The sequence below is a fragment of the Rhodnius prolixus genome, unplaced genomic scaffold (genome assembly GCF_049639745.1).
Source record: "Rhodnius prolixus isolate KJV_2025 unplaced genomic scaffold, Rpr scaffold_10, whole genome shotgun sequence".
Taxonomy (NCBI): Eukaryota; Metazoa; Arthropoda; class Insecta; order Hemiptera; family Reduviidae; genus Rhodnius; species Rhodnius prolixus.
Window position 1 is genome coordinate 21,815,754 of NW_027411615.1, and position 25,868 is coordinate 21,841,621.

General features: G+C 33.6%; 1 protein-coding gene across 4 annotated transcripts in view; it reads right to left on the minus strand.

Annotated features, from left to right (window-relative positions):
• The window catches only part of numb (NUMB endocytic adaptor protein), a 251,312-nt gene that overhangs the window by 158,585 nt on the left and 66,859 nt on the right, over positions 1-25,868 (minus strand). The window contains exon 1 of one of the 4 annotated variants that reach the window (XM_074133484.1): positions 22,366-23,296. The exons of 2 other annotated variants lie outside the window; for them this stretch is intronic. In XM_074133484.1, the coding sequence (XP_073989585.1) occupies positions 22,366-22,455 (90 nt within the window). In that variant the 5' untranslated portion in view covers positions 22,456-23,296. Of the gene's footprint in view, positions 1-22,365; positions 23,297-25,868 lie in introns of those variants that run through there. One more of the 4 variants, XM_074133489.1, reaches the window with a different exon arrangement.

The window sequence follows — 25,868 nt, forward strand, 5'->3', positions numbered from 1 at the left end:
TCTCACCTTCACTCACTAGAACCCTGGCTACAAAAATGGCGAATAAAAATCAACCCAAACAAATCCAAACACATAGTCTTCACACTCAAACGAACAACTCTTGGACCTGTCTTCTTATATAACACTCCTATCCCACCAGCATTAGCTATGAGGTTAGCATACTGGACTCCCACGCGGAGGTCCCGGGTTCGAATCCAGCAGCTGACCCTTAGATTTTCTCTTCCTAGGAGCTTCTTACAGCTCACTGTCCGGTGATGGACAGTGTTGTCTGTAACGAGAGAACACTGTCCGGAGGCCGGCAGTGCACTGGAAAAAGCTCCGGGCGCTAATGACCTCAGCTGTTGATGCGCCAAAAAAAAAAAAAAAAAAAATATCCCACCAGCCGACCATGTGCGGTACCTTGGACTGTACCTAGACAAAAGACTAACTTGGAACCCTCATACGAGACTTAAACGGGCTGAATTACACAAACGATACAAACTCCTTGCTAGACTACTGGACAAACGCTCAAAACTAACATTACAGAACAAGCGTCGACTGTACACTTCCCTTCTTGCTCCAATATGGACTTACGGACTTGAACTTTACGGGACAGCTAAACGATCTAACATCAACAGATTACAAACACTCCAATCTAAAATACTCCGCCGCATTGTAAACCCTCCCTTTTATGTCAGTAACCACTCCATACACACAGACCTCAACATTCCATTTATACCAGAACTTGCCAAAACCCGCTACAACACATTCCACCAAAAACTATCATTTCACCCTAATCCTTTAGCTGCAAACCTATTCTCAACCACACTTCCCTCCAACCCCCGAAGACGGCTGAGGCGCCGTTGGCCCCGTGACCAACTGGTAGACTAATGATGGTCATCACTGGATGATCATCATTCATGATTGCCACGCCATTTTTATTGTACGCACAGCATATTTACTTATTGTACTGCACGAGTGCAGGTGTAAATTTCAAATAAAAGATATAAAAAAAAAAAATTTACACTAACTTACTTACAACTTACTTGCAAATAAGTTGATATCTAGGTACTCCAGATCTGTACAAATTCTAACACAAAATATAATAAAATCTAATCTGTTACTAAATTTAAACAAATCAATATGATCAGCAACGTTTCTTTTCCCCAAAATAAACAAAAATTCTGAAGAAAATAACAGTAATAATAAGGAGAACTTACATTTTAACTGTTTAAAACAATAAAGGGAAATATCGTTAATTTTGTCTAGAATATTAAATGAAAAATCTCCTCCTCTATTAACTCAGAATATATTCCGTTACAATCACTGTATTTACATTAAAAATTTACATAAAAAATGTGGAAAAAGAGGTACTTTATCTCAACATACTGGTGGGTATCACATAAAATACAATGCTTATCCGGTATTTTTTCCGTGCAAGACGTATCTGGGTTATCACCCACAGTTTTCTTAATGTGACTAGATAACTGTGAATAAATATCGAATTTACTGTAAGACATATCACTCATTGGTGAGTTACTAATGGAATTTAGAACGAACTGAATGTCTAGAAAAGGTATCTTATTCTTTAATACTTCGAGAACCAACTTATTGTTTATAGATGGATGTAACTTTATTATAAAATATTTAAAAAATAATTACATAGATGAAGTGCCAATGTAAATTTACATTTTAACCTTCATAACAGTCTAGGGAGGTTTTTTTTTCAGAATGACTACATTAGTCATTTTGTAACTCATTCCGATAGATTTGAAAATTTGTTGGTTGTAAGGTTTGGAGAAAAAACAAATAATATTTTTCTTTATTCTAGCACTCCAGCTAAGACTAGAATAGTAGGTGAAAACGTGTGCACTTTGTATAATGTATATATTCAACAAATAAAGAGTTAACTAAATGTTCTTTGTCTTTAGTGTTAATTTCAGATATTCAAAAATGTCTAGTTTATTTTATCAGAGTAAGCTGTATCTAAGTAGTTGTTCTCTTTATTTTAAATGTATTTGTATCTGTACTGTATTTGTAAAATGTATATTTTAATGTATCTGTTCTTTATATATCATTATTCTACATTTTAATTATTTGTAAATTGTCGTACATATGCAGGGCAAGATGTACTTTTCTTTAGGCAATTTTTTTTTTTTAAATGATTTAAGGCGCGTCATCATCTAAGGTTATTGGCGCCATTGGCTCGACTGTTGCTTTGTTTCTGGGTCATAACCATAGCACCATGACTCATCACCTTTGACAGAAAGTCTGGATCAGTTTCAAGCTGTTGTTTCAAAGCACGACATGTTTCAACTCGATGTTCTTTTTGATTGTCAGTCAGAACTCGAGGAAAAAACTTGGCAGCAACCCTTTTCATCCCCAAATCTTCCGTTAAAATTCGCTGAACCGAGCTCCAAGATAACCCACTACTCTCTGACAGTTGATCAATTGTCTGTCGACGGTCTGTGAACACCAGCTCTCGAATTTTTTCAACATTTTCGTCGATTCGGGCAGTTGATGGACGTCCAGAATGAGGTTTGTCATCAATCGACATGTCGCCATTTTTAAACCGAGTAAACCACTCGTATACTTGAGTTTTTCCCATAGCGTCATCTTTGTAAGCTGTTTTCAACATTAAAACACTTTCAGCAGCATTTTTGCCGAGTAGAAAACAAAATTTCAGAGCTGCACGTTGTTCACTTAAACTTGCCATCATAAAAAACGAAAAAAGAACAAAACAGCGCTGGTAAAAACAATCACTGCAGATGAACAGAACAAGCCTGGCAGACAACACAGGCAGGACTGAACTGGCAAGGAATTGCGCTATACACGTCTAGCGGCAGAAATGCGTACTACATAAGCTCCATGCGCGGCAACGCAATTCCGGTTATTTTTGGGTACCCCCTCGTAATTTGAGATTTGAATTTTTTTGTAACAATTTTTCAAGAATAACTTCTTTTTTTTATGTGCAGTAAGATAATGTGAATAAATAAAAATCCTGTGACTGAGAGAATGAACGTGTTCGGCTGCTCTAAAAGTGGACACAATACTAGAGGCAAAACTTGCACGTTCCACTCATCTGTTCCATCCTGAGTGTAGAAGATAAAAGGAACAAGATTTTGCAAGGAAAAAAAAAAATCTGGAACATGGGAATACAGTTTCTTCCAAGCAAAAGGGAAGATTTGCTTTATGTTTAGGGTGGCAATAATTGGTAGCCGAATAACCACTAGGGGTGAATGAATTCTTTTTGAGAAACTAGAGGGTTAGAGGATCTCACTGAAGGGTGAGTGAATCTTTTACTTCCGGGTCATTGTGTCCGCAGGTAAACAGTTTACCATTTTTATATTTTCTTTCCCACTCTTCTTAAGGGATTGTTATCGCGCAGATTTTCTATTTTTGGCGTTTTCACCGATCGGAAATATACTATTTATTTTTTTCCAAATTGGTATGTTTGTAAGTGCGTATCCACCGTAATTCAAAAAACTAAACATTGCCGAAAGGTTTTGGTTAAAACCCGTCCAGCGGAACTCTCACTTTAATGATTTTTTCCCAATTTTTAATTTTCTCTAAAACGATTTCCATGAATTTTTAAAAAACAATGCGCTAATTGATCAGTAATATTTACTTCAAGGATAGTTATATAATTATTATTATTATTTTTTTGCGCATCAACAGCTGAGGTCATTAGCGCCCGGAGCTTTTTCCAGTGCACTGCCGGCCTCCGGACAGTGTTCTCTCGTTACAGACAACACTGTCCATCACCGGACAGTGAGCTGTAAGAAGCTCCTAGGAAGAGAAAATCTAAGGGTCAGCTGCTGGATTCGAACCCGGGACCTCCGCGTGGGAGTCCAGTATGCTAACCTCATAGCTAATCCCTTCCCTATTATTATTATTATTATAAAAATTTATTAATAAAGATATAATTAATCCAAATCCCTCGCGGCCCGCAGGCAAGGGAGGAACCTGTTTTCTTTATCTGGTATTACGGTTCTAACTGGATCTAGTAGAACTGGATTATTATTATTATTATTATTTGGTTGAGATTTTATGGAAAATAACTTTCTATGATTTACTTTAAATCCAGGAATGGAGCCAGTACTCCTTTCATCGGCCCGGAACCAGTCCTGAGGATCACCAAGGGTGCAGTTCGTGAGGTTCTCAGAGATTGGATCTAGAGAGAGAATGAAAAGAACTGGGTGATGCTTCCTGGGGTCAATCGCGGAAAGAGTGTCATATGCCCTTGCTGTGTAAACAAAGAACCAAAGAGACTCTAGGCCAGTGGTTCTTAAACTTTTCAAAGACGCGGAACACAATTACATGTATATATTTTTCTCGCGGAACACTAACATTAAATAATTTGAAATTCGGTATTTAGCAAGAACTTAAAATTAACGAATAATAAAAAGTCGAATATAATTTTCAAAAAAGATATATGTATTAATTAAAATTAAAAAGGATAAATTATTACCTAGTTTTAAAAAATATATTCTGAAAATGAAATTAATCAAATAACAAAAAAAAACAAAATCTTTTAATGAGAAATTAATGGCTGGCGATTCTTACATATTTGAACAATATCAGGTCTGATTTGAGATAGAGCTACCCTCATTTCCTCTTCTATATTACATTTAAAACTGAAATTTCGCGGAACACTTGGACCATATTCGCGGAACACCAGTGTTTAGGCTAAGGCAGAAATGAGGTTGCTCTGGTTACAGGCCTATTCACAGGAGCATGGTAGGCACAGAAAGCGCCTGCACAAGATAGGGCCTTATCAGCTCGGAATTGTTGTGCAGATTGTGTGAGGAAGAAAAGGAGACGGCCTCTCACCTGTTATTCGATTGCTTTCCAATCGAGCGGCTGCGCTACGATATCTTTGGAACTCTAAGGCCAGGGGAGATTGTAGCACAGAAGGAACTGGTAGAGAAAGTCCTCAACCTCTTTAGAAAGGGAGGTTTCGTCTACTAGATCCAAAAAGGGGAAGGCACAATAAGCCTCTTTTGGCTGCGGTGACATGGGGCATATATTTTTATTTTATTTTGACTTACGGTTATTATAATTTAATATCTCTTAATAAATCTTTACAAATGGCACACAATTTCTAATCAGAAAAACCCATTCTTTTTAACAAATCCTAGATAGTTGCAATCACATTGTATAAGTACTTCCATCCAAAGTGGTTAATAGAAAATTACAGGACACAGTGCATTGAAATCCTTTCACACTCGAGAAAAATCTTATTTTCCTTTAAAGTTAGTCTACCATATTATTCATAAGTTTTCATTTGAAAATTTCGTGTTAATTGATTTCAAAAACTATGTAAATTTTTCTAGAAACCCTAATAGTAATATGCAAATATATGCGTTAAGTGCAATATATAACTCTACTTTTACCACAAGGTGTTTACCCTGATTTTTAAATAACTACATTAACGCCTTAAATTTAGTAGATTTTGCGTGAAATGAAAATATTCGTTGATTGATAATAATGCTGATAAAAAAATTATATCTCCTCTAGAAAATAATAATAATGCTGATAAAAAAATTATATCTCCTCTAGAAAATAATAATAATAAAGGGAAGGGATTAGCTATGCAGTTAGCGTATTGGTTTCCCACGCGGAGATCCCGCGTTCGAATCCAGCTGCTGGTCCCTTAAATTTTCTCTATTCTTAGGTAGCTTCTTACAGCACACTGTCCGGTGATGGTCATTGTTGTTATTAATGAGTGAACACTGTCCGGAGGCCAGCAGTGCACTGAATAAAGCTTTGGGCGCCAATAACCTTAGATGTCGATGCATCTTAAATCATTTTTTAAAAAAAATTGACGTAGCCTTCATTTAGGTATAAATTTAGGTCATTTTTTAAAACAATTTTTGTAGAAAACTGCTTACTTAAAGCACTTTTTTTGGAAGAGGCACCTATGTAGGAATACCCTTTGAGATAAAGTATGATTTTTCCTCTTAAAAAATGAACAGAATTAAAAAATTTCTCCAATTTTCTTGACCAAAACTTCAATTTTACTAAATGATTCGTCCACTTTTTCCAAGATTGTATTGAAAAATTGTTCTTGCAACTTTCATTTAGCATTGTGTACGAATTAATTGCATACGTATTGTAGATCTTACAAGTTTTGTAAGAAACCATTTTCCAAGAAAATTCAATTAAGGACAAAGTGGGGACGTTTCCCTCCCCATAATGTCCTCCAAAATGTCATTTCCGCAATACGCAAGGTAAGGTACCCTTATATTCTAATAAATAAGGATGTTCTTCGCTAATTTTTCGATTTAAATGTCAATTTTTCAATTAAAACAGCACCTCACTGAATAAATTTCCCACTTTATTTATAGATTTTCACTCTCTCTACAAAAGAATCTAAAAATTAAGTAATTAAATTTTTTTTTTGTTTTCTTTTTTTGGCATTGGCTTCCGCCATACAGCCAGCATCGTCTAGGTGCTTATCACTAGAATATCACTCACTCTCCATTCTTACCTACAAATACATTCGCTTCACACATTCATCATTCTACTATATACTGCTATTTACATAAACTACTGCTAATGGATGGAGCAGCACTCTGTGCTCCTGCCATCCTTCTCGCTTAACCAAAGTTAAAATCACGTAATCCTTCTCTAAGCATTTTGTTCCATTCATTCTAATTCGGCTATAGCTTCTAAATACATTCATATTTCATTGCTAGCTCTGCTATCGACTTAAGCACATAACTGTTGGTGGAGAATATAATGTCTTCGTAGCGAAATGGTGCATCTAAATACCTGTATATATCGTCAAACATTCGTTTCCTTTCTACCACATAACGTGGACATATCATTATTACATGTTTGAAATCTTCCTCCTCATTGCAATCTACGCAAAGAGGAGAGGACCTTTTGTTGATCCTGTGTAGATACGATCCGCACACCGCGTGGTTCGCTCTCAGCCTGCTTATTGTCGTAACAACCCATTTATTAGTGACAGTTCCCTTAAACCATGGTTGTCTAGGTAACTGATCTGCCATAGTTTTATAGAATCTACCTTTATCACCATTATTGTAATCTGTCTGCCATTTTTGTAGTGCTGCTTTTGCAATTATACCCTTGATATCGGTGTGTGGTAATTTATAATTAGCCATTTCCCCACTATTGGTGGCTTCCTTTGCAAGTGTATCAACAATTAAAATTTTGAAACCTTTACAAATTAGAGTATAAAATTATTTTATAACCGAATGCAGCGAATTGTAAGAAATTAATATGCTATACTATTGTAAGAGTCACTTTTTAACGTAAGACTTATATATGGGAGTATCTTTGACTAAAAATAGTCAACTATTTCGGTTACATTTTCATTACACCATCCATGAAATGTTTTTTATTGCTTTAAAAGGGCAAGCGAAAACATATAATTATTTAATTAAAACAATTTCTCTATTACATAAACCCAGCTATAGGTTGGTAGAGGGTATAATGCAAGTAGGACGCCTGATGACGTACCTTCTATTATAGTCATCTTACATAATGTCTCTTGCTAAAAGTCTATAAATAAAATAACTCACACTTGCTTACATATATTTCTTTTCAATCTATATAAAGTTTATAAATATATAGAAATGTCAGTTTGCGAGTTATCTTTATGAATATTTTGAATATTAAGAAAAAACCAAAATTATCTTGTTATACTTAATTATTGAGTATTTTCTCCAGTGGACTATCAGAGAAAGAGATTGAAAGAGGTCATTGCCAGTAGAGAGTTTGTTGAAATTTGACACAACATTAAGATTTCTTTTGAAATAACATAATTATTTCCGATTAAATTTAGAAAACTTTTCGAAGGAAATCTATAATCAGAATTCTGATTCCTTTTAACCTTATCTTAATCGGAATGAGATTTCCTAACACGTCAATCTCGTATTGCATTTAATAATTTGACTGTCTTCGGTTGCAGAAAATTTTCACTTTGTATGATCGCTTGCTTTTTAACTGAGTCAAAGAAGAGCATCCCTTGTCTTCTTTGATCTTCAAAACTTTACAGTACTTTAAAGTTTTTTTTCTTTTTGCATTTATTTATGCTACAATCAGCGCGTTAGCGCTATAAGTGACAGTGATAACTGAGTAACATTGAATAACAGAAGTATACGAGTGGAGAAGTTACCCAGTGGTAACAATCCCAAATATTAGATGGTTAGCCACTCTCTTCACTGGAGAGGAGATCACGAGGCCATTGTCTTTTAAGGTGTCTTGTCGGGAAAATTTTTCATAAATTGTAACTTCGCTATAACGTGGAAAGGTCATTGGAAAGAAATTCCTCCAGGTTTTCCTTGACAAATTCAGTTGAACAGGTTATTTTTTTATTTATTTATTTATTTTTTTTTTTGAGAGCAGGACATTCACCTCGGCCATTAAAAATGTCAGTAAAATGCCATTAAAGACTTGTAAAACATTTAGTAAGAACTGCAACTTTCTATGAAACTACGTGATTAGTTGTGTAAATCTTAAATGAATAGTTTCCTCATCAAATCTTTTCAAATTTTGTCTAAGCTCAAGTTAAATTAAGCCTAAGACTTTAAGGCATTTATATAAATAAAATTTTTAAAGCCATCTCCTAAGTTAACAATAAAAAAAAAATCTTTAACACAAGATGCAATGGAATCTTCAGAAACCGGTAGCTCTAACATTTTGAACCAATATGAACAAACTTTTACCTAGATCTTAACAAAGGACACACCATCTTCCTGAAGGGCATGAATTATACCTGTGAGCCACGTGGTAAGAGATAGTAGAGTGAGAAAGGAAAAAAGGACAGCTGGTATTAACAGCTGGTGCAAAGGCCTGCCAACGAGTTGTTGGTTACTTACATATTATCTTGTATCTAACTAAAGTTTTATATTTATAATTTATCAAATCAATTTTTAGAGTTGCATAAACAATTGTTTATAAGTGGTCACACGCAAGAATTTTTTATGAACTAAATGCTTCAATAAATTAGGTTATTAGTACAATTGCAAAGGAAAAGAAATGTTTAATTATTCGCGGACTGATTTTTATTCTAAACTGCATTTATAAAAATATCTATTATCATACTGATTAAGCAAAAAATGTACACAATTAATGAATATTTCATTTAACCTTGCCAGATAAGATCTAAAACATAGAAACACTTAAGGAAGCATTGGCAAACATGGCGTAAGGATTTGTTTTTTCATTCGCAGTTTCTTTAAGATCAATCTCCCAGAGCGATTTGTTGATTGGTCATTATCAATTAGGAAGCTTTAATTAAAAACATTACAATTACAAATCAAATCTGTGATTTCTTAAGCAGCTTTGTTGTAAGCAGTTATTTTTAATGATGATAACAGAAAATTGTAAACAAATTATGAAAATATTATTGATTAGCTGGTAAGTAATTCAAAGAAACTATTCTGTATGATTGAATGTAGCTTGTAAGGTTAGGTTACAGCGGAGGAGTTGAAGATTATGTTGGAAAATTTACTTGAAATAGATGCTAAAGTGGGTTTACATCCGAACGTAGCTAAAACTAAAATAATCAAGTTCTTCTAGCAAGCGTAGAAATAGAATAAGGGAGATGGGAGTTCATACGACTTGGTCAAATGGTCTTCATTCTACAATCGTTCATAGATGGAGCTGAGTAGAAGAATGGCCTCACCAAGGGTAGTAAAGAAACAGTTTGCGAAAATTACATATCGTATTAGGCTCTCATGACCTACAGTAGACCAGGAAGCCAAACATAAGATATGGCATAGAGTGGTTCAAAGGAGAACTAATGGACACTAATACACTGGGCCAAAAAAGTCTGTGAACACTAACCTAAATTTTATTACTTTTATTATTATCTTATTAGAAACTTCTTTTATTTTCAAATGAAATATACTATTCGATAGAGAGAAACCAGAGTTTTTCATTTTATATTCAATCTTTTATTTTTGTTCAGCAGGAATATCACAATTAAATGTTTAACAAAACAACACCCCAAACGAATGCAAAAAAAGTCTGTGAACACTTTGCAGAAATAAATCATTCTTACACATTGTACGTGAATTATAAATTTTAAAAACTTGTAGGACCTCCTATGTTCCTAATCACTTCCAACAAGCGAGCTTTCATCGATCCTAATAATTTTGTGGTCGTCAATGTTGGAATTTTATCCCACTCTTCTAAAATAGCGTTTTTTAGTTGTTCACGGTTTCTTATTCCTCGTTTATTTATTTCGCGGCTGATTTCATCCCACAAATGTTCTATTGGGTTAAGGTCTGGCAATTGTGGAGGGGTGTTTAGGCGCCAGAGTGTATTATTTAAAAGCCATTCCCGAGTTTCGGGTCATTGTCTTGTTGGAAGACAAACGTTCCCTCCAACCCTAATTTTTTTGAATTTTCTTTTAAATTGCGTCTTAATATATCCACATACACATATTGGTCCATCATACCATTAATTAGATCTAACTTGCCCACTCCTTTAGCACTCATGCACCCCACACCAGAATGTTGCCTCCCCCATGCTTAAAAGTAGGCTTCATATTTTTCATTTTCATAGCTTCATTTCTTTTTCGCCACACTTTTTGTCGTCAATCAGACCCACATACATTGAATTTCGACTCATCTGAAAAGATTACGGTTTCCCAGAAACTAGAAAGCTTAGAAACATATTCTTTCGCGAAATCCAATCGGCGGTTACTATTTATTTTATTGATTAAAGGTTTTTTCCTCGGGACTCGACCGCAATAATCGTATTCATGTAATTTATTTCTAATTGTCTGTGGTGTTACGCTTACACATAACCACTTGATAATTCTTGACTGATTTTTTGAGCGCTTGTCCTGGGTTCCTCTCGAACAGACTTCAGAATTTGCCGTTTATGAAAGGAATTAAGTTTTGGTGGCCGTCCACTGCGTGGCCTACTAATCACATTTCCGTACTTTTTAATTATATTATGCACCGTTGAAGGGTTTTTTTGAACTATCTTCCCTATTTCTCGAATACTTTTTCTTTCATTTCGCAACGTCACAATAAGTTCTCGAATTGGTCTGGGAACTTCCATATTAGTGGTTAAATATGTACTAATTAGATTATTTATTCACAAAACTGACTGTAGTGGTTTCTACAATACAATAGAGAACTTTGAAACTTTATTCAATCGTTTTTCTGTTTGTTATCTTAATGTTTTTACATATTTATACAGCTGTTCACAGACTTTTTTTGCATTCGTTTGGGGTGTTGTTTTGTTAAACATTTAATTGTGATATTCCTGCTGAACAAAAATAAAAGATTGAATATAAAATGAAAAACTCTGGTTTCTCTCTATCGAATAGTATATTTCATTTGAAAATAAAAGAAGTTTCTAATAAGATAATAATAAAAGTAATAAAATTTAGGTTAGTGTTCACAGACTTTTTTGGCCCAGTGTAGATCAGACAGCATTAGCAATGAAAAGATAAAGGATTCTCTGCAATGCAATGCTGTTCATGAATAAGTTGAAATAGTAATGTGCAGGCTCTGCGGCAAGAAAAATTGATGGTAGATGGTAATCCGCAGTTACCAAATGGATCCTTTCAGTAAAACAAAAGGAATAAAGATGGATGGACAGTTCAAGAGGTATGCGCACTGATAGCTGTAGAGAATCCTTCCACTGGTGAAGAAGAAAAGCCGGAGGTCGGCTTAAGTTTTTCTGGAAAGAGAAGTGGAGACAGTAAAGTGACTCTGAACAGTGTCCAGCACGGCTCTGACCATCGCGAACAGTAAAGAAGTAAAGACCTAGGTCTTCCGGAAGTGCTATAGAAGTGAACTATAGACGATGTAGTGTTCAAGATCAGATCCAGCAAACATTTATTTAGTTTTGAACGATTATATTAATTTATTTTTTATAGATGTGTGCACAATTTTGCTCAGATAATTTGATTATTTGTGTACTTGTAACCTTATTCTATACATATTAAAGGCTAATATTAATTCTTTCTAGAACTGATTTATACAAAACAAGGGATCGCCACAAGAATAAAAACCTCAACCAAGGTTACAAAAAATAATTTTACAAACTCAAAAAAAAAATTAAGTGTTCGAGAGATTATAAAACTGCGCAAACTAAGTAAAAAAGCGGCACAAATAAAAAACAAAAATATTACTTTTAGGGGGGAAAAAAATGTGCAAAGACTATTTAGAAATTTAAATGCACAATACTTGCCTACATGGTAGGCGGTATCCCCATTCTGTGTGGAAGTGAATCATCGCATAGTGAGTCATTTTTCAATTGGTAACTAATCAGATATCATAAGCTCATTACACGAAATTTTACTTAATTGTCCGGGGAATTTCCAATCGTGTCTTTCCGGTGGAAAATTTGATTTAGAAAAGTTGTCATGGTCGCACATTATCCTCATGAGAAAGGAACGATATGGTTTTCCTTGAAATTCAATTATCAAATCTAATACAAATGCAATTTCTCTGCAGTAACATTAGATAGTTTTAACTACTACACAGAATGTATTATAAATCACGCTTGAATTGAAATTTGGGTACCCCCAATCGATGAAAACGGCACAATGTTAGGCTCACAATAAGTGGATAGTAACGATATTCCAGACTACAGAGATTGCGGCGACGTTGATAGTATGGGTAACTCAGCCAGAACATTAAGTGACTTAATGTTCCTTACAAAATGTCAACATTTGACTAAGTTACACGATTTAAAACAGAGAATTGGGTTAATGTGATGAAATCTGTTGTTTTAATGAATATGTTTAAGCAATTAAAGTTCTACTTTGAGGATAAGTAAAGTAAAGTAATCGCCTATTTTTTCAGGCGGGGCTTAACGTCCAACTACCAATTAGGTGTCGTGGACGGAGGGGACTAGCAAACATACTTTACTGTAAATTTCTTTCATTAACCATTAAATAAAATCCAAGGTCTACAGACCGGGAATCGAACCCAGTACCACAATACATATTAGCTTCGCAGGTCTCGCCTCTAACCGCTCGGCTAACGTGGCACCCCGACTTTGAGAATATTTTTCTTCTTTTTAACTTTTGGCCTAATGTTTTCAGATAGTACAAAATTTTTGAATCAATTGTGGGCGTTAGTGTTCTATTGTAATAAAAAATTATGTATACATTGTTGATTTGCTCCTACTAGATTTGGTTGACCCGCAGACGACTCTCTGTTAAGGAACGTAGAAAGGTAACCGATATTATGGCCATATCCAATATATTAAACATGTCCTCTGTTGGGTTCATTTGCAGATGCCGTCTGTCTTAAACATTCAGGAAACCTAATATGAATTGCTTGTTTATATTTTAACCAGCAGAATTCCCATTTTTACTGATGATTTTTTAAAAAAAAAAACTCCTGCAATAAGACAACTACAGCGTATTATCTTTAGTAACCTCCTCAGCAATTTCTTTACATTTTCACTACCGACTATTCCTTTAAATGCTTTAAACTAACTAAACTTTTGGTCCTCAACTTCTCTTCAAGAACTCTTGAAGAAGACCTAGAAGGCTTTGGTCCATAAATCGGCTCTGGCGATGGTGAGAAGAAGACGACGCGTCTGCTCCTGAAGAACCGATGAATAAACTTGACAATTTGATTAGTTAGTTCTAACGAAGGTTTAGTACGGCTTATCTTTTCTACAATAACTTACAAAAAGACAGTACTACTTAAAAATAATCGTCTTTTCCCCCAGCTAAAAAACCACAATAATAATAATAAAACGAGAACTTTTACGAAACTAATAAACCGTGGATTCAAAGCGGTAAGTATAATGAGATCACAAAATAATTTTTAGCACTTTGCATTAGTACGTCTCGATTGAACTTACAGAAAATATTTAGTTTAATAAGTCTATATAAAAAATTTGGATTTCGCAATATAGAAACATAGAAGTTACGAGTGATTGACGGCTAGGAATGTTTTCAAATCTTTAAACTGGTTTATAGGAAAGGTAAATGTAATAAGGTGGAGTATAGTGTGACACTGAAGTAGTGGGGATGAGGTCAGTGCCCCACCTCGGCTACCGAAGTATCAAGTTGGTGGGTACAATTCGGTGACCAGAAATAAGCTATTGATAATAAATAAATATTTCTATAATCACCTAGTTTAATAAGTTTTCTGTTTATGTTTTTCCAGTTATCTGATAACTCGATAATTCTAGTAAGTATAAAATGCAGATAATTTAAATTGATAATTTTAACAGGAAATGGTTACCTGTAAATCCTGTAAACATCAAAGCCCTAATAATCTTCTGAGAAATCATTTGCTTGCAAAACATTAACAGATTTGTGTATTGAAACAAATAATGTCATAACGTTCAACAACAAATTAGGTTAATCAAAATAATGTAAACTTATGCTTTTTAACACATTATTTTGTAAGAAATTGATTTGTTTTTTCAAAAAAATTAATGAAATGAACCGATTTAAAAACTACACACTTTTAGAGTGGATGTTGAATTTAAGAAACTTTTATTTTCTCCTTGGGCAATATCCCTTAAGGACAACAAATAAAATATATTACCCAAATGAAATTGAACATGATAAGTTCTCTTGTGCTAAACGATAAACCTTTTACAAATATTTAATTAATTATGTAACATACAAAACATTATTGGAGTTGTTAATTAAATATTAAATTGAATTTAAATAATAATAAATATGAATATAACTTAATAACTAGCGACATCTTTGAGTAGCTGCTTTAAATAAATTATACAAATCAGTTTTAATTGTAGCTATTGTGATTTTTATTGATTAAAGAAGGAGGTAAAGTATTTTCAAAATAAAAGGATTGAATAAGAAATAAATTTTTGCAAGTAACTGTTCTAAACAAAGTAATGTATAATTGCACTAACTGCTCTAATGTTTTTTAAGATCTAACTAGGCCTTACCACCGCTGAACATATCGAGTAAATATTGTTGATGTTGATGTCCATAAATAAAACATAAATTCCAGAAAGGAGTATAAAAAAAATTCAGCGGTTGTCCTTCAACGGACTGTTGCTTACTTGTAACTTAGTTTATTATAAATTAATGTACTGGGTAGGAAATTCGAAGAATTTTATCAGGAAAGAATTTAATATTTCACAAAGATTTACTTCTAAATAATACTTTATGAATTCTGTCTTTTAATATTCATTTCTATTTGTAGAAATTAGCTATTATTTTCGCTTTTTCTTTAATTAAAAGAAACTATTGTGATCTTGTAGATTATACAGGGTAAACCAACCAGTAAGTATTGTCCATAGGCCTACTGTGTGTAGTACATCTAAAGTGGAGTTCAATGACGTATTGGCCAACTTCATATTTTCCACTGTTCTTGAGTGACGTCACTTTAATTTTTTTTTTTCTAAAATCATTACTTTTTTCCAATAAAAATGTTATTACTCAGAAAGTTTTAGTCCGAATTCGATTCTGGTGATACGGTTAGAAAGACAGATAAATTTGCTAAAAATTGATACCATTTTGAAGCATAAGTTATTCTCCAAACAGCCTCAATCTTCTTCCGGATGCTGGTAAAATAAAAATAATCGAAATTTTTAAGAAAACTCATTAGGCCCTTACGTGATCATTATCAGACCTAGGTGCTGGCACTTTTTATCAAAAATTACGTTTGTTCAACACTCTTGAGTGCTCGTGAACACGTTTTCTTGCCAAACAAACATAATTTTTCATATGAAGATAAAAGGAATCCTGGAAAATGATATACCGTTAGAAAGCCTATTAGGCAAGGAAACTTTTATAAAAAGTGCCAGTCCCTAGGTCTGATAATTATCACGTAAGGGCCTATTGAGTTTTCTTAAAAATTTCGATTACTTCTATTTTTCCAGCATTCGGAGGAAGATTGAGGCTGTTTGGTGAATAACTTATGGCTTCAAAATGGTGTCAATTTTCAGGAAATTTATCTGTCTTTCTATCCGTGTTATCAGAATCAAATTCGGACTAGAACTTTTTGAGTAATAACATTTTTATTGCAAAAAAGTAATGTTTTTAGAAAAAAAATTAGTGTGACGTCACTCAAGAACAATAGAAATTATGAAGTTATCCAATACGTCATTGAACTCCGCTTTAGATGTACTACACGCAATAGGCCTATGGGCATTACTTACTGGTTCACCCTGTAGATTTTGAGATTTCACCGAAAGTATCTTTTTAAAGTCCAAGTGTTTTCATTTTTATGTTGATCCATCGCAACTCAAAAACCATTATTTCGGTTAGGACCCAAAATAGGAAGCTACAATAAGGTTTTGAACAACCAGATGTACCACTATATAGAATTAATTGTTTTGCTTTTTAGAATGTTTCCAAAATCGACTGCTACGATTTTATTCAGTGCGAAAATTGTTCATGTGTTTGTAGATGTACGATATAAGTATTATTTGTAACACTTATCCAGGAGAATTTTATTAAAGGCACTTCTGGGCCAGAGAGGTGTTTAGGCATTCCTCTAAAGTGCTATTACTGTTCATTTTACTAGCCTACGGCATGCCCCATGTGTAATATTAAAAATTAAATGTGAGACTAAATCTGATTAAATTAAACCGGCTGTAAATGTGAATTTTCCGTAATTTAAGAAATTTATTCATATAGAATGAAGTAAATCTGAAGGATAAGTTATATCTAGCCGAAATGGCGTAACAATGCTGGCACTCGGAGGGGGACAGAAATTAACAGAAAAACAGTTGGGCGCCCCGAAAGCCTTTTGTTAGCTACCAACAATCCATTGTCCAGCCACTACTTCTCCTCGCCCCTAGCTTGCTCACTTCTATTCTCTTTTTAATGAGCTTAAGAGGCACAAAACAGGTAACGAAACTAAGAGTCATATTATTTCTCACGTTTACACAACTTATGAGGGTCACTTAGAAATAACAAGTCTCAACATGCTCTTATACAGGAAGCAAGGGGAGAAGGTTTTCCATCCTAAAATTATTTAGAACTCCTGCGGGCTTTTTTTTCCATTTTTAATTTTTATCAAGACATTCAGAACTATACGAAAAGTATTATGTAGTAGGAAGGAAACGAATGTTTGACGACATATACAGATGCACCATTTTGCTACAAAGACATAATATTCTCCACCAACATCGATGTGCTTAAATCTATAGCAGAGCTAGCAAAGAAGTATGAATGTATTTAAAAGTTATAGCCGATTAGAATGAATGGAAGAAAATGATTAGAGAAGGATTATGTGATTTTAATTTCGGTTAAGCTATAAGGATGGCAGGAATATAGAGTACTGATCCATCCATTAGTTGTAAGGTTTATGTAAATAGTTGTATATAGTAGAGGGATGAATGTGTGAAGCGAATGTATTTATAAGTAAGGATGGAGAGTGAGTGATATTCTAGTGATAAGCACCTAGACGATGCTGGCTGTATGGCGGAAGCCAATGCCAAAAAAAAGAATTATAAATGAATCTTATGGTACATAACAAATACGAGGGTCGTTTGAAAATACCGTGCAAAAATAAAAACTACTTAATTTTTTGGGGTAAACCTTTTTTATTTTTCAACATAGTCTCCTTTTAGGCTTATACACTTCGTCCAACGCTGCTCTAGTTTGTTGATCCCTTCCGAATAATAGGATTTGTCCAAGTCTGAAAAATAGCCATTCGTTTCTGCAATCACCTCCTCGTTTCAATAAAATCTTTTTCCCGCCAGCCATTTCTTCATATTGGGGAACAAATAGTAGTCTGAGGGAGCCAAGTCTGGAGAATAGGGGGGATGTGAAGTGAGTTGGAACCCTATTTCCATTAATTTTGCGACCAGAACTGCTGAGGTGTGAGCTGGTGCGTTGTCGTGATGGAAAAGGACTTTTTTGTGGGCCAATCGTGGGCGTTTTTCTTGCAGCTCGGTTTTCAAACGGCATAATAACGATGAATAATATGCACCTGTAATAGTTTTACCCTTTTCCAGATAGTCGATGAGCATTATTCCTTGCGAATCCCAAAAGACAGTCGCCATAATCTTTCCGGCCGAAGGAACGGTCTTCGCCTTTTTTGGCGCAGATTCCCCCTTGGTAACCCATTGTTTAGATTGTTCTTTGGTCTCAGGAGTGTAGTGATGTATCCATGTTTCATCCACAGTGACGAAACGACGCTTAAAGTCCTGCGGATTCTTCTGGAACAGCTGCAAACCGTCCTTGCAACACTTCACACGATTTCGTTTTTGGTCAAGCGTGAGCAATCGCGGCACCCATCTTGCGGATAGCTTTGTCATGTCCAAATGTTGATGCAAAATATTATGTACCCGTTCATTCGAGATGCCCACATCACTAGCAATCTCACGCACCTCACTTTTCTGTCATCCATCACCATATCATGGATTTTATCAATGATTTCTGGAGTAGTAACCTCAACAGGGCGTCCATAACGTTCAGCGTCACTTGTGCCCATTAGGCCACTCCGAAAATTTTGAAACCACTTATAAACTGTTCTAATCGAAGGTGCAGAGTCACCATAATGTTTATCAAGCTTCTCTTTAGTCTCCTGAGGCGTTTTGCCTTTCATAAAGTAGTGTTTAATCAACACACGAAATTCTTTTTCGTCCATTTTTTGAAAATCACACGACTTCCTCGATTCAAACGAATGCCAAACACAAAAAAATAGACCGATCTGGCTGAAACTTGGTGTGTGTTCTTCCAAGAGATGCTACTAACTAAACATAACCTCGATACGCGCCAGTGGTGCTATCTCTCTGACTTTGCACGGACTTTTCAAACGACCCTCGTAAATGGTATGATATCATGTGGGAAGATGCCTCCCAGTACAGGAACACCATTTGGAATTCAGATCACTAGTTGGAGGTGTTCCTTAGGAAAGATGATAGCAGGACCAGCGCCATTACAGTCTCATTTTTGATGCGAAAAAAAAATGGTGTGATTACATTCAATTTTAAATGTTTTTGATTTACTCCAATCATTATTATTAGATCGCTAATTTTATCTCACAATCTAACAAGATTCTACTAGAACTAACTTCAATGGACGTGCTTAATTATCTAAAGTACCTTTTGGGACAGTCATAAATTACCCAATCAGATAAAATAAGCCAGTATGTTTTTCAAATTATAATCTATTGCATCACATAAAATGAGAAAATAATTCGTTTTTGAAAAAAAGAAGAAGTGATTTGCAAATAAAGTATTATTGTTCTACATAAACTAATCACATTTCAACTTTAATATGGTTGCGATTGTAAACTACCAGACTATTTTTTTTGACAATGTCAAGATAAATGTGAAAAATGTGTCTATGATAACAGAATTTATCATTATTGATTCATTGGACATTTTAAAATTATTATATTTATGGGAATTGAATTATTTATAAGTTTTTCGACTAGATCAACTCGTTTTTACTAATTTTGAAGTGTAAACTTTAGTGGTCATGATGTTATGGTTTTAGTATTTTTATTATACTAAAGTTTTTACAAATTTAATAAACCAAATTTCATTTTTAAATGAGTTTTTTTAGAATATAAATTCGAAACCTAGCCTTGTTCATTGATAAGAATGTTGTGGTCTATTGAGTAACTCAAATAACACAAAACGCAGCACCAATTTTTATGAATCCTTCGCTGGAAATTAGAACTGAATTTAGAACTACTGGTATAAAAATGAAATATTTATTAGAAAAAAAATTAGAAGAGAAAGCAGAGCTCTCTCTGGGATTTCTATTTAACTATAGACCTATTTTTATATATTTATATTTATTACATTATTTATTACTCTAATTTATTCTAAACAATTTTCGTATTTCATTTAACATGTGGCGAGTTGCCACAATAAAGTAATCAATAATTGAAAAAAATAATGCATTTAATATAAATTCAAAAAATAATAAGAAAATATTTTCCCTCCCGCTTAATCATAAAGTAAAAACATTGAATAGAAAAATATATAAACAGGTGTTAATATTAATTTGTTCGAGGGTCCGAAAGTGTCCGTGTGTTATGTTTTAGTGAATAGTCACCTAAACATTCTGAATACCAAAAAAAAATTGTCAATGAGATTTAAAAAATAATAATGATAATAATAACAATAATATAAAGCAAAATAGAGAACATTTCTACACACAGGGCATCACTAGACCCACTTTTTAGTATTTTTAATTTTTTTTTTTAAACAAATTTAAACCTTCTTTTACTAACAAGAATGGGGAAAAACTTTTACAATCTGAACATCAATGGTGGCTCTTTTAAATGTCAGTATGCTTGTTCATAGAATGCAGTGAAAGTGTTGTTCGAATAAAGATAAATCTGGGAATAACCTAAGGGACGGGCAGTTATTTATGAAGAAGTTAGGAATTCAACTTGGTTTACAAGAGCACATTTAAAAAGAAACCTATGTTTCCAGGAACCCTAAAGATCTCACTAAATAATTATTTCGTGCAAAAAGAAAAGAACGAAAAATGTTCTCATTAAGAACGATAGTTCTACAAATAAACATTACATTCTTTAGCGAATTGTGGTAGATTGTGTGAAACTCAGTTGAAACATTTGGGTAAACAACGTCTAGAAGGTCAAAAGATGATAGATTTTTTTTAAAAAATGGTAGGGATTGGCTTGCATCAATGAATTATTGTAAAACAGCCTTACACTATTAGACAAAATTATGTCTAGTTTAAGGTTGCAAGTAATTTTTATTTTATGGAGGTTTATTATTATATTTATTAATAGCATTGACCGCGTTGTAGACTCCTCCGAAGATCTATTTATCATGGAAAATATCTTTATTATTCAATTATAAAGTGTATATTTCCTTATAATCTTACTATCTGTATTGTATTTTCAAATGAAAGACTACAATTAGTTCTATTTCTTCATTTATTTTCAAAGAATAAAATTGTATGCATAATATACCCAGAAAGGGTAAGTGCCTACATAAGGTTAACCATTTTGGTTAAATCGCTTGGCCAAACCTATGTACCTAAACCTGATGAATCAATCTTAAAAACTGATGAAAAGCCGAACAGGAGAGTGGACTTTGCAAAATTTATAGAATAAATGGTCAAATCATGATTCTACATTGGAATTCAACACGATTGAAAGTACTACAATAATATTCTTATTTTAAACTTATGTTTACAATTAATGAATGCGTAAAGTGCGATAATATTACCCATGCAAGTGTGTCAAATGTGATAGCAGGTTAAGCTGTATACTAATAAATACTCATTTACATAATAAGATAATAAATATTAAATTAATAATAACATTAGAAGTGTTTGAGTTGAAGATAAAATTCGATGTCAAGTCAAAAATTAGAGATGGGGACCCAATTTTGAGGGGAGAGGAAAAGAGAAGATAAAAAGTGTCTCAAATCCCTCACAAATTCCCTCACGAGTTCTATTGCAGTATTTCTAATATCCTCAATGATTACATGCATTCTTAAAACCAAATTTTGGGGAGGTTACAATTACAAGAATGTAAATAGAACATTTTTAGGTTTTTATGAAACCTTATTACTTATCAGTGATTTGAAGAAAGAAAATGCTAGCAGGTAATTGTGAAATTAGTTCATCAGTATGTTCAAGAGTTCTTCAAAACATATATAATAAAGCACTATTTCTGAAATTTGACACTTAAATTCAATATTTACTTTACAAATAATAAGTTAAGAATGAAATAAGATTAAAATTTTTGAAAATAAATGCAACAATGAAGAAGAAGAGGAAAGAGAAAAAAACTGATTTCAACATTTCAACCCCGATCAAGTTGACGGTTACAAGCAGGGTGAGTGAACAGTTACGAAAGGTGCGTTTTGTATTTAAGAGTGTGGGAACTAACTAGGCCTTGCGATGAGAAAGTGAATTTTTTAGATTCTTAACTGCTGGCTAAAACATACCTCACCTTTTTAAAGTACAATATCTGTAAAGTGAAGGTTAAATTTTAATTTAAAATAAATGAAAACTATAAAATTCAATTAAATAAACTTTTATCAAAATTATGAGATTATATGAAGAACAATTTTCTAAAAGTTAGGGTTCAAATTCACATATAAAGAATTCAACATATTTCTTAATATTTTTTTTTTACCTTAGCTTCAGTAAATATAAAACTAGAATGTATGGTGAAATAAAAAAAAATTAGAATTAAAAGACGAACTAAGTTTGTTCAATTAATCCTACTTTGTGAAGTATAATTTAAAACAATTACTATCAGAAATTAAAATAAACGAGCCACAATTTTAGCTAATACAAGACTTAATTTCCCCCCCTTAAAAATAAAACGTGGTCTATGGAAAAGACCGTTAACAGTTTATTAAGACAGATGCCGGTGTAGATGGGACTTAGTTAAACTGGCTAAATAGTCCACAGTAAATTAGCAAAAGGGGAATTTAAAGAAATTTGTTCTTACTTTTATTATTTAGAAAAAACTTCACAGTATTTACCTTGGTACCACGACAGCTAGCATGTCTTTTGAAGGGTGATGGTCCAGTCTTATGATCCAGTGGTTCGTGTGTTGATGTAGTAGTTCCCATTATTGGTTTATTTTAAATGTAATGAGTGGTAATTCCAAAACTTCACAACACTCTTTAGAAAAAATTAAAATATTAACACTTTTGAATTGAGGGGCAGTCCGCAACAAAGTGGGGGCCACTTAAAATTCTAACATCCTTTTCTTAAGAGATCAAAAGGTGACAATTGATTAAAAATGCCAAATAGAAATATAACGGACGAGTATTTATTCGGAGCACTCAAGGATGAAGCAACTTAAAGGATTAAGGATCAGGGAGGAAAAATACAAGACAAACCCGGGAGAGGGGAAAGGAAGGAATTTTGGGATTCACCAAAATTTTTACTCCCCAAATTGAGCGGAGAATTCAACGCTGGAATAAAGACTGGGGTTCTTAACTGCCCTGCATCTCTCAAAGTGATCCCCACTCCAAGTTGATTAAAGCCAGTCCTCCACTACAGACAAACTGAAGTTTTGCCCTGTGCTGTGTGCGTCTGTATGTCTCTCCTTTTGTAACGGTTTTTTTTTTTTGTAACCACAGTCCCACCAAACACACAACTGCCTAAGGTGTTTGGGTACAGTCCCTATTGTAACAATATGCACTTGAATAACTATTTCTTCTTTTTCAGCACTTTTAATAAGAAATTTAATTTGTTTATTGAATTCTTTTCTATAAGGATAAGGGCACAATAAAACTAGAAAAAAAAAACTATATTCGCCAAAATAAAACAAACTAACTAAAAATTGGAATTAAATTAATTTTTATATTTTTTCTCTATTTTATACAAAAAAATTTACCGATAACAATAATTACGCGATAATAAATAAATGTCTACTGAAAAAGTGTATAAACTACAGAGAAACACCTTTGGGGACTGTACTCACAGGGCCAGGTACAACAGCTAGACCAAATAGTGGGGATAGCTGTACGGACAAGAGTGGGGCTTGTTGCAAAGTAAGGTGTTCCCTCTGGCCACCCATCGGCTTGGCTTTTAGCGATCAAATATTTACTCGATTTAAATTCTATAATCTTAAGAGAAACTGTGATCGTTTCTCAAACTAAAGCATTTGTTAAACAAAAATTGATGAATTTTACTTCAAGTAATTGGAATTCTCACTTCCATTGTTAAGTAGGTATTCCAATAAAAAAAGATATAATTTGAAAAGTCGCCACCTATTACAGCCTATCGTTTTTAAATATCGGCAACTCCAAAGCTTGCCTAAAATACAAATCAATTTGATCAAGAAAGGTTTCAGATTTTAGTCCAGCCAGATGTTTAAAAAGTAAAGAACTAAAAACCCAGCTTTAGAAAAGTTTTTGCAACTGAGAAAAATAACTAACAATTGCTGCCAACTAATAGGGTTTTTAGGTTTGGAGTTGTCTCAGTAAATCTTTTTCTAACCCAACAGATTGTTGAACTTCAAGAGGTTTAGGTTTAATCATTTAAAAATGTTATTGTATTTAAAATGCGGACAAAATAAGAAGTAAGAAATAAACGAGTTGAAAGTTGAAAAATTGCAACTTTTTTTTTTCAATGAAACAATGAAAAATTTAATAAAGTCATTTTTATGGAAATTAGACGATGTAGCCTACAATTATTCAAAATAAAAGGGATACAACCAGCTGACCTTTTTACATGTATTCAATAATGTTACTGTCAGCGCTCTCTCTTAGATTTTTTTCTAACTGAATGTTTAACAATTAATGGTTTTACCTAAATCAATTTTCAACCAGATTCTTTCTCTTTAATCGAACTAACTAAAGTGTAAATTTTTTCTATCTACTCAGATTGATAAGACAAATAATTATTTAGTCTTATTTAGCTTCTTAACTAGTTCTACATCCAGAGTGAAAATTGGCCTACTGTCACTCCTATTTTAGGCAGATATCTTCTTTTTAAGAAAAACTTGGAATTATTCTAAGAGGTTTCACTGAATAGCAGTAGCTGTAGTTGACATGGGTTACTGACTAATATTAGCTGGTGAAACATTCACTTGAAAGAGGCTTTAATTACAGAGACCTATATCTAACAGGCCCACAATGCAAGCGAATAACTCAGGTTTGCCTGACATTAGCCATACAAATAAACTTTTGTCTTGTTAATTCTAACATAGTTAGCTTTTAGAATTCCAATTTTGAAGTAAATTAATAAATATCTAACCAAGGGGAGGTACCAAACAGTGGCCCGCCAGCAAATAGTTTTTTTTTTTTTAATCAAATATTAAAACTGTCCGGTAGGACAGTTGTATAAGGGTTGACCATCAAAAACTGCACGAAAAAGCGTAACGTTGAAAAACACCCAACTTTGACAATTTTTTTCTATTTTTCTATAAAAGATAAAATTCCCAAATTTTCTTTAAATCTTACTCCAAACCCTCCTTTATAACTGTAATTTTTTTGCAACCACCCAGATCTAATAGGTTTCGAGAAAAAAGTTGCCGAAAATGAGCAAATACGGCTTTTTCAAAAAATGTTCTTGTTCTTGTTCTTCTTCTTCTTCTTGTTACCTTTTTTGTAAACAACGTAGCGCCTAAACGCGTGAACCGATTTTCATGAATGAGGTGTCATTCGATTCGGAATTTTATGTAGATGTGCCTTTTGGGGGTCTCGACGCTGTACATCGAATGGGAAAGGAGTTAGCCCCCTTTATGTAAGGCCTCCTCCAAAATTATTATTACTAATTACTCTGTAAATCTTGGCCCGATTTTGATAGAATTTGGTAGGATGTTAGAGTTTGGGCTCCCCTACGTAACAATAAAGCGACGATCTGCTCTTACACTTGTTAAGGGGAAGTATAGCAATCGTTTCAAATTATCGACACGTGAACCGATTTTCATGAATGAAGTGTCATTCGAATCGAAATTTTGTACAGATTTGCACTTTAAAAGTCTCGACGCTATGCCTCATAAGGAGGGAAGTTTGCCCCACCCAAATAAGGCCCTTTCTAAAACTATTATTACCAATATTTCTATAACGCTTAGTCCGATTTTGATAAAATTTAGCACGAAAAAGTGATTAAAGCTCCTCTACGTGGCTGTGAAGTGCCATCATGCTCTTACACCTACTAAGGGAAGTACTGCAATCGTTAAAATTATCAATGAGTGAACCGATTTACATCAATGAATTGTCGTTCGATTCAAAATCATTGCCTTTTAGGGAGAAGTACTGCAATCGCAGTTTATTTTTCTTGCTCCTCTTAAAAGGAAGTACTGAAATCACAGTTTAATTTTGCTATTTACGTACAAATACTTTCCTATTTTATTCAAAACGCTTTCTAAAAAAATTGTTATTGAGGATGGTTCGGGGACCGCAACTATAATCATTCTTTAAAAAGATCTCTCCAGTGGTAGTTACGGTTCCGACTTAACACCTTATCAGGTTATAATGATAGAATAGCTTATTCCAAATTTTAAAAAAATCCAATCTGTAAAGCAGAT